The sequence below is a fragment of the Mytilus galloprovincialis genome, chromosome 11 (assembly GCF_965363235.1).
Source record: "Mytilus galloprovincialis chromosome 11, xbMytGall1.hap1.1, whole genome shotgun sequence".
In the NCBI taxonomy this organism is placed as follows: domain Eukaryota; kingdom Metazoa; phylum Mollusca; class Bivalvia; order Mytilida; family Mytilidae; genus Mytilus; species Mytilus galloprovincialis.
In genome coordinates, this window is record NC_134848.1 from 58,997,495 (window position 1) to 59,007,055 (window position 9,561).

Below are 9,561 nucleotides of genomic sequence, written 5' to 3' on the forward strand. Positions count from 1 at the left end.
TTTAGAAAGGATTATTATTATCTTTAACAATACGCTATCCAAAACATGATTAAGATTTATTCAACACAAAAAAAAAATGCTGTCTCACTTTATTTTTAGACAATGACAACAATTATACTTATAAGAAAACACTTGCTTACAGAGTTATTAAACACAAAACCAATTAAGATTAGTTGCGAACATGTAGGGTGTGAAAGTGAAAGGGGGCGAACATGAGTTGGCGCAAACGTGAATGGGCGCGAATGGACCCGGATTCAGCCTATGTACCAGTGAGAAATATAGAAGCCTTTCCACGGGATTTATTTGTACAATTCAGGTAGTCTTGACCTATTCATTTGTCTTAAAAAAAACCCAGCCAGTTGGCACCTTCACTTCACACACACACACATATACGAATATCAATTATATGCTTACGAGACATGTTGCATTGTTAAACAAATTACGGTATGTGAAAATCAAGACTTGCATAAAAACTATCCCAATATTAGAGACAGTGGCGTCATTTTTCTTCAGAGCTTTCAGCTCTTTGATTGTTACATATTTGATTAAATCAGACAAGAAATAAATACTGTTTGAAAACTATATCGTATGCCCTTAATAAAAATAACTGAGGAGAACACTGTCAAACAGCAGTTATACTAAATTCTCTAATTTAACATATATTAATTGTCAGTATTTCACTGTCATTTCCTTTTACCTCTATCATAACAGACAGAGGTAGTAGTGGGGGTAGGACAGTGTCTACCTCTTCTCCATCACCAACAATGGATGACATCAAGTCTTCTTGGATTTTATAATCTTTGTATTCTTCTGTTCCTGGTATATTACATACCAACACTATATGATTGTCTTCCATGTAATATCCATCTACTATTACATTAATACTTCTGACTGGTGCTTCTCTAATCTGAAATATTGTGTTGTTATTAGCATGATTGGTTTCATTTGTTTTTAGACTTCTATATGGATTATATTAATTGTGTACTACATACTGGTTCTTTTACATATAACTGGTGATTGTTGTAGTATGCAACTATCAATATCGTCTTACGGTATACACAATGTAGCATGTAATATCGGTATTTTTGGAAGTTTTTGCCTTACAAATTAAAGGTGCTGACCTTGTAATTGATGGCTAAATTTGACAAATGTGACTTGTATAGTTGTCACATTGCAACTCACACCACATTTTCTTATATCTAATTATGAGTTAGATGACATGTGCTCTGTTTTAACCAACCTATTTTAGGAGTTTGTTACATTCTCTTTTTTTGCTTATATTGCTTTTTTATATATTGTTGTTCTACTGTTATTATCTCTTTGTCCTCTTTGACTAGTACAAATGTTTTGTAGGATCTGATTATCATTTGTTAAATAATTATTTTTGTGGATTTCATTGTCATGAAGAACCTCGTATGCCTTTGTCAAATGTTTTGTATATGAGTTGACTTTGGCAGAACCTAGAACTCCACAGTAAATATAATCCACAATAGTAGATGACAGTAACAATTTATATGTATATATATATATATATATATGTTTATTACTAACCTCTATTTTAGTGTTGTATGTATTGTTCAGTGACATTTCATTGTTGAACACATGAGTTTTCACATTTGCTATATAGTAAAACTCCCCAACTGAAAGGGATAGACTGGCATACTGTCTCCAAAGTGACAGTTTGATTTCACCACTGTCATCTTTAAGGGTAATGGCCTTGTAATCGACCTTTTCCTTAGTTTTGGATAGTGTTTTCTGAGTAGTAGCTTCTTCCTGTAAATATATATTTAATCATTTTACAATTGAACATACATGCTATTAACTTGATATCTAAACAATGTTTTAATATAGTGCTTTAAAGAAAATAATTAATAGTATTTACAAGCATATCAGACTATTGTGAACAATCACTCTGCCATTACTATCTATGTAATCAATTGATGCAATATTACACTATGATTTCAAGTATATTGTTCAACCTTTTGTTCTGTTTTTTTTTAAAGATTTATCTATTGTTTGTTATTTTTCTATTGATGATTATTTTAATGAACATTGGTTCTGTGATCTATATGATTATTACCTTAACCACTTTTGCTATTATAGAAACAGCCTGGCCTAATCCTGCTGTTTTGGCAGCACTTATCATCATAGTTGGACTATCTACGTCCTCTATCAGGGTCCTTGCTGTCCTCATGTATCCAGTAGGTATACTACCCATTGCTGATGTCCTTGATAGCTTTGTTTGGCTGGTTATAATGATGGTATTGTCCCTGTAAATGTAGTTTCTCATCATTATTTGGTTGCCGTCTTTCATCATGGTAACTTTTCCTTCATCATAACAAAGAGCCAGCATGGCTCCAGTAACATCGGCAAGGCCTATTTTGGTGGTGGATTTGCTTTTACCATCTAGCTGGTAGTTCCTTGTTTGGCCTTGTTTTACAACAGTTGCCTTAAGTGGTACATGGTAGGGTTGGTTCTTTCCATTTGTTTTGAGAGCCTGTATTGTGTTCATTCTGAAAGTAAAATGCAAAGTATTATATATAAGCTTGTATAATTAGTAAGTCTTATATGGACTTTTAAACATAGAGGTTATTTAGAATATAGCTTGGTACTGAATTCAATTATTTCAGGGATATATTAATAAACAAATGAAGTAGTTATCACGAGAGTATGTTGATGTAGTGTGAATGTTATTTAGATATCTCTCAGTTAGATACAAATTGACATCAATTACATGTGTACATGTATACTAGTATAGCATTATACTTACTTTTTAGCTTGTCAATACTAACTGCAGGAATGCAGAGGTATTGATTAGTATATATATATAGTTCATGACCTGAACTTGATGCATAATTTAGTTATTTATAATATCAAGTGTTTAGCGATTAATAGTTGACTGTACAAGTACTTGAACACACATTTTCATACTGTATAACATGAACATTATGTACTTTTCAGAATAAAAACTTATATTTACATATGCCACAATACCAGGCTGTTTAACTTATTTACTCATAATAGTAAGGGAACGACTATTTAACTTCAAGGTGGGGTTATGGTTTTATATATCATAAGTTATATTCTGGTGAAGCTGATGACATAACACATGTTAAATGCAAATTCCTTTCATACATGTACTTTTAAGTGTTTAATTTTGGAGATCTATTTGAATGATTGAGTAAAGATACATGTAACCTATATATATATAGATATCTTTTGCCTCAGGGTATAACCATAGCCATTACAGTTAAATAGTTGTTATCTTACTATATATATATATTCATCATTTACTAAACAGGCAGGCACAGGTATATAGGTTTGTGATCAGAGTAGTAAGATTCTAATGCACCATACTTTAAATCATCATTTTCAATGTTTGTGAATATTCGATCAAGACTGCTCTGATAGTCTGTTGTTATGTGAATAGGCAGTTCAGTATAATTCAAATTTGAAAATATTTTTTTCAATACATCATCTTTTTGTGAATCTATGTTAAAATCACCAAGTATTACAGTTTTTTCTCCAAGGGGGATAGTACAGGCAAGACTTTAAAATAAAAGTTTGAAGTTATTGCCACTTGCAATTTTAGGTGGACTATATATAAACAATGCTCTTAGCCTGAAGTTATTCTTGCATATTATAACAGATGTTACTTCTATTTGTCTGTATGTTATCTTTTTCTCGAATGTGACACAATTTCTACCATAAACAACAGATCCATGGTATGGTCTTGCTCCTGGTCTTGCTTCACAGTCGTTCCTATAAATTGTAAAATTTGGGAGCCCATAATCCCCATCTTGGTCTGCTAAGTGGAGCCGTGTTTCAGCAATGCCAATTGCATCACTTTGTAATATGTTATTTTCCTTCTTTAATTCGTGTATATGTAGATGCAAGGATCTAATATTGTGGAACACTATGGTAATCATATTTTCACTATATTACAGAGTGGGTATTACCAGAGATAAGTTAGCTGTGGACCTCAGTCTGTCCATTTCTATCATTACATCTGTGGAAACTGATATTTTCTCTTCATATAGATTTAAAATATGCAGACCTGACAAACTACGTACTCGGCTTAGACCAACATAGTGCATATGGCAATTTTTTCTATTACTGAAGTTGATAACGACATTATTCAATGTACTTCCTTGGGATTTGTGTATTGTTTTCGCAGCTGATAAGCGTAATGGGAATTGACGTCTGATAATTTGGTAGCCTGAGTTGTAGCCAACTCTAAATTTACGGGTTATTTCAAAGACAGGTGTCCAAGATGGTTCAACATTGGTGTTTCTAAGATAACTGTATTTTTGTCTTTGTTGCATTCCTATGTTAACATCGTCAAATAGAACCCATATTATGCTACAACGCTTTGAACCTTCTACACGATAATCTAAGAACTTGATACAGCATGAAGCTCCATTGGTCAAGCCATCTTCTATACTTATATTTGTGCAGATATCTGCATTCAGATTTTCAGCTAATTTTAGTATAGTTTGCAAACCCATGGTTTTAGAAGGATCATTTTGTGGTATTTTTTCAAGGATTGTTTTGTGCAAGGTAATGTCTACATCACCAGTTACTATGTCAATGCTTTCTATATATGCATTCTTTGTTGTTGACAACTCAAATATTTTGTTATTGAATTGTTCAACCTCTGCTCTAGTGGTGTATAGATGTTGGTACTCCTGTATTGTGTCACTTTCAAATTCTATTACCCTACTTTGTAAGACTGTGATATCTGATTCAGACTGTAAACCTTCACGTAAACGATTTAACAGATTTGCAAACTCACCATCTTCCTGTTGACGCATAACAGTTTGGAGTTCATACAGAGTAAAATTATCTTGCCATAAATTGGCAAACCCATATTCATTACAAAATGGTGAAAATATCCAATTATCCATAACTGGTTTTAACTGATACAAGTCGCCTATAGCTATAATGCTAACACCACCAAATATTCTTTGGGTTCCCATAATTTCTTGTAACCGACAGTTTATGAAATTAAACATTTTACAACCAACCATAGATATTTCATCTATCAAGACCACTTTCAACTCCTTATATTTAAGGCGATAAACATTTAATTGCTCCATGTCTAGGGGTTTGTATTGAAATCCTTTACTAGCAGGTATGCAGAATGTGGAATGAATAGTATTGCCATTGATATTGTGGGCAGCTTTTCCTGTTGGTGCACATAGCAATACCTTTACTTCATCTGGATTTGAACCTGGATATGCATTTAAACAGCGAATTAAAGCTTGATAAATAGCTTTTGTCACAACTGACTTTCCCACACCTGCACCACCAGACAGAAAATTATACAAGGGGTCAGCCTTAATTTTGAACCAGTGCAATATATGATAAAAAAAACACTTTCTGCTCATTATTCAAAGTGCTAACAATCTGTCTATACTGGGACTCTGGTATCTTATTTAACATATAGTCATCATCTTCTATTTGTTTTCTAGTAACACCCATATCTGCACCTACATCATATGTCAGCTGTTTTCCCGGATCAAAGCAACCATAGCGTTCAGTTAATGTCTGACCCTCATACATGTCTTGTTCATCAGTGTGCAAACATTCAGGCATGAACTGCGTATCTATAGATTCATCATTATCATCTCTGTTTTCTGCATTCATTTCAACTATTTCCAAGACTTTCCTATTTCTTTCATATGCATTTCTTGTTTCTTTGATCGTATTTTCATGGTGTTTATATAGGGCATAGACTTCCTGTAAAGATGTTGGTATATCATTTACTTCCTTTCTCCAATGGTGAAACAACATAATTAGTTCTCGATAATGATTGGTAGGATCATTTTTCTCATTGTATCTGACATATCGCAAAACCTTTTGGAATTGTCTTTTTCTCAATATTCCACCATCGGCCATGTTGTATTCTGTACTTGATTGGATTGCTTCTGATAGCTCATGTTCATTTGGATCATGTGGATTGTCATCTTCGTTTTCTATATCATTGGTTTCAGGCAAATCAATTTCAGTCACAACTTGTCTTTTCAATTTTTCCTTTTGATAAGATATTTCAAACCACGAGACAAAATCAGCTAAACACCACTTATCTAGAGCTTTTGGTCGTCTTTCATATCTCTTTATCCAATTGTCACTTTCTACATCAGTTGAACTTTTAGACATATCTTCTAAATCAGAATATGATTTTAGGAGAATCAACCGTTCTTGTGGTGGACTGGTATTGATGAATATAACCTTACGAGAAGATTTACGCAATGGCATTTGTAATACCAAATACACTGCTTCTTGTGCTCCTATTTCAACATGAGTCAAGAATTTATTACTGACACAGCGAATTTCTTGTTGGATACTAAAATTATTTTCTCTGCACTCTTTCACTGCCCTATACATTAAATTTGACATTCCTCTTTGACCTTTTGATACATATGATACTATGTATGCAGCACATGAGTAAGCATCTAGTATAAACTGTACATCTATATTAGCAGACCAACATTTTAACATAACAGGATTGTACGAGTTAATCCTAATTTCTGACAGTTCTCTTTTTAGAAACACTCTTGGTCTGGTCATAGACCAACGTATTGCCTTTATATACTCAGACTCTTTTAATTTGAGCTCAATTAGAAAATCTTCATAGCTGATGTCACTACCAGATTTGTATTCATCTAATTTTTTTGTAATTTTACCATATATATTTGCACAATCACTTGCCTCTTCACGCTCTCCTGCAGACATAGGTTGCAATATTCTGGTTTTAGACATAGGAGGTTGCGGAAAATTGAATCTGCAAATTGACTTCCCCTTCTTTCTACATGTTCTAGCATGACGATGTGTTTGATAAGCTAATAAATTAATGAGGTCTGGCTGCTTTAAACGTGTAATGTGGTCATCTATGAATTGCTCTATCCTTTCATCTTGATCATTTGATATATCAGGAGCATTCTTCACCCATAGGACCATGTGTATGTGTGGAGACCCACGTTGCTGGAATTCAACCCTATAAAAATAATCAGTCACCTCTCCTAGTGGTTTTACTAATTCGTCCATTAAGATATCTTTAAAGAACTTTTGGACTCTATAATCAAAATAACGGGCACAGGTAACAGGGTCAGACTTGATTAGCCTACACTTTTCTTGCCAGGGCATTTGGTTTATTTGCAGTTCTGAATACTCTGTATGGTCAACTAGTCTACCTAGACATTGTAACAAACTAAGCCAATGTGTTTCTGCAGCAGAAAGCGAGCAAAACCAGGCTGGTATCCCTAACTGTTTTATAAGTGCAAACAAATCTTTTTTAGCAGCTTACCAATAAGCAGGAGAACCCCTTAGATTTCTCAAAATTTGATACCCTTCCTTATGTCGAACAAAAGTGTCTGCAGCACCAGGAGCCAATACATCCTGAACAGTAATTTTTTTCCCTTGCAATTTACATTTTCTCATTGCTAACTGAATTTTATCCTGCAAGAGCTTTAACTGAATTTTTTTTAATTTGAAGAATATATTTGGTATGGACAAAGCTACTCTTCTATCATAATGCCTCAGTTCCCATTTGGAGATAGTACTGTAATGTAATGGGACAACACGTTTATTGTTTGGCATGCGCGATTGTCCACTATATATAGTAGGAAATGACAGAAACTCACTATTGATGTCTTGGTAGATTCCTAAAGGTGTATTACCTTCACCGGGGGCTAAATTTAGTGTTTTTCCAAATTCCCTGAAATCAACTGGCTGCAAAACTGTATCCATATTACCTGTATTTCTCCTGTCAAGATCAGTTTCTTCAGTCCAGTTATCACTATCAGAATCATTATTTGTATCTTCATTATGATTTGGGTCCCTTGGGGATGTTCTACTACATTATTGTTTCCTACATTTGCAGGTGGCATGATATTATGACTGTCTAACCAGTTCTCATTTAATGATATTCCTTCACTTTTAAAAAGGGCTGTTTTTACTAAATAATTGACTGCATTTACTATTTTGTTTGGTCGAACCATCTCATGGGCAACACAATGTTGATAAGACGTTTTGCGCTTGAACTTAATATTTATAGTTTCATCATCATTAAGCATACGAGGCAGAGACCTCACTGTTTTTTGTATATCAGCAGGAACATTTACTACATTCCCTTTTAGAGATAGCTGCCCTCCCCTTGGCTGCTGTCGAATTACCATAAAAGGAATCCTTGGAGATATTAACCGTTCTTCTAAATCAGTTAAACCTTGCAATTCTGTAGGAATATCTGGAAATTTCATACCATTGCCAACTGAACACTCAGGTACCTTACCAGTATCCAAATATTTTTTACATGTTCTGCAAACCCATTCTTTATTGTCCACAGATACCAACCCTGAGGTACATCTTCTTAACAGGCTTTTATCACATTTAAGAGATGTTGCTAAAGAAACACTCTCTGTAAACCAGGTCTGGTTACATGATGTACACACATAAGAAGGACCCTTGTTTACAGACAGTTGGAAACACTCTTGCAACTTTTCAAGATCATTGACTATAGTACAAGTTTGCCTGCCTACACTGTATGAGGACAGATTTGCATTTTGGTTCTCTATATTTGTACATGTATTACCAGCAACACTTATCTCTGCATTTGATATAATAAATGGTTCTGACACTTGTATTAACTCTATCTCAGGGTTATTATTCCCTGTAGCTGCATTACTTCCCTTATTTTTAACTCTTTGCTTTGATTCATATCTGATGGTGTATCATCTTTTAAACTGCAGGACCTTTTACTCATTATCACACCTTCATCAGAAGCTATATTATTATTTTCTATATTCTTAGGAGTACATGTGCTTACACTTGAAAACATTTTATTTTCTGCTTCACTTTCATGTAATTTGTGTAATAGCCCAGTATCTGTGCTAATCTTTCTCCGTTTTGTATTAATGTCTGTATAGGTATGTATGGTACTACTTGACAGTGTTCTTTAAACGGATGATCCATTCCCCTTTTCTCTATTTTTCAAATCTGTGTGTACACGGTTTAATTGAACTATGGGAAAATTCATATTGTTCTTGTCTATTGTTTTTTTTTAGGGGGAGTTTAATTTTGTAAGAGTGGTTTTTCTTTGTTGATGGTTTAGCTTTAGTTAGCTTAATGCACACCATATCATACTGTATTTCTTGCAACTCACTTGTAGTGAGGGAACCACAAAGATTTCTTAAAAAAGAACACAAAGACTGCAAATTATCATGAAAAGAAACCAAACATTTTCCGTCACCAGAACAAAACCCAAACTCATTACGGCTATGTGGATCATACACAGCATACCTATTACCATCTTTTATAATAGCTATAGCACAGTCACAAAATATCACTATACATGCCTGATTATGCACTGCTGAATGGAAAATTAAATTTATGGCAAACTCCAAGCACATTATACTTGTGTCTACATAATACAATTGAGACTTTAAATTTCCGCTATATATTAATTGGTCAATGCCATTGTTTAATTTAAATATACTACCACCAACTTGTAGCAAAGAAGGTAATTCTGACACAGTTAAGAACCGTGGCGAAATATTTAAT

General features: G+C 33.8%; 2 protein-coding genes across 2 annotated transcripts; both read right to left on the reverse strand.

The window, feature by feature from the left end:
* Nucleotides 1–530: 530 nt before the first annotated feature.
* Nucleotides 531–3,936, reverse strand: LOC143052479 (uncharacterized). The gene is made up of 3 exons (XM_076225524.1): nt 2,081–3,936; nt 1,552–1,773; nt 531–907 (listed from the first exon to the last, which is right to left on the reverse strand). Exons 1-3 carry the CDS (start codon nt 2,510–2,512, stop codon nt 653–655), a joined length of 909 nt encoding a protein of 302 aa, XP_076081639.1. The 5' UTR covers nt 2,513–3,936; the 3' UTR covers nt 531–652.
* Nucleotides 3,937–5,216: 1,280 nt separating this feature from the next.
* Nucleotides 5,217–7,813, reverse strand: LOC143052478 (uncharacterized). Its single transcript, XM_076225522.1, has one exon. The coding sequence runs from the start codon at nt 7,147–7,149 to the stop codon at nt 5,341–5,343; it is 1,809 nt and encodes a 602-aa protein (XP_076081637.1). The 5' UTR covers nt 7,150–7,813; the 3' UTR covers nt 5,217–5,340.
* Between the last annotated feature and the right edge of the window lie 1,748 nt (nt 7,814–9,561).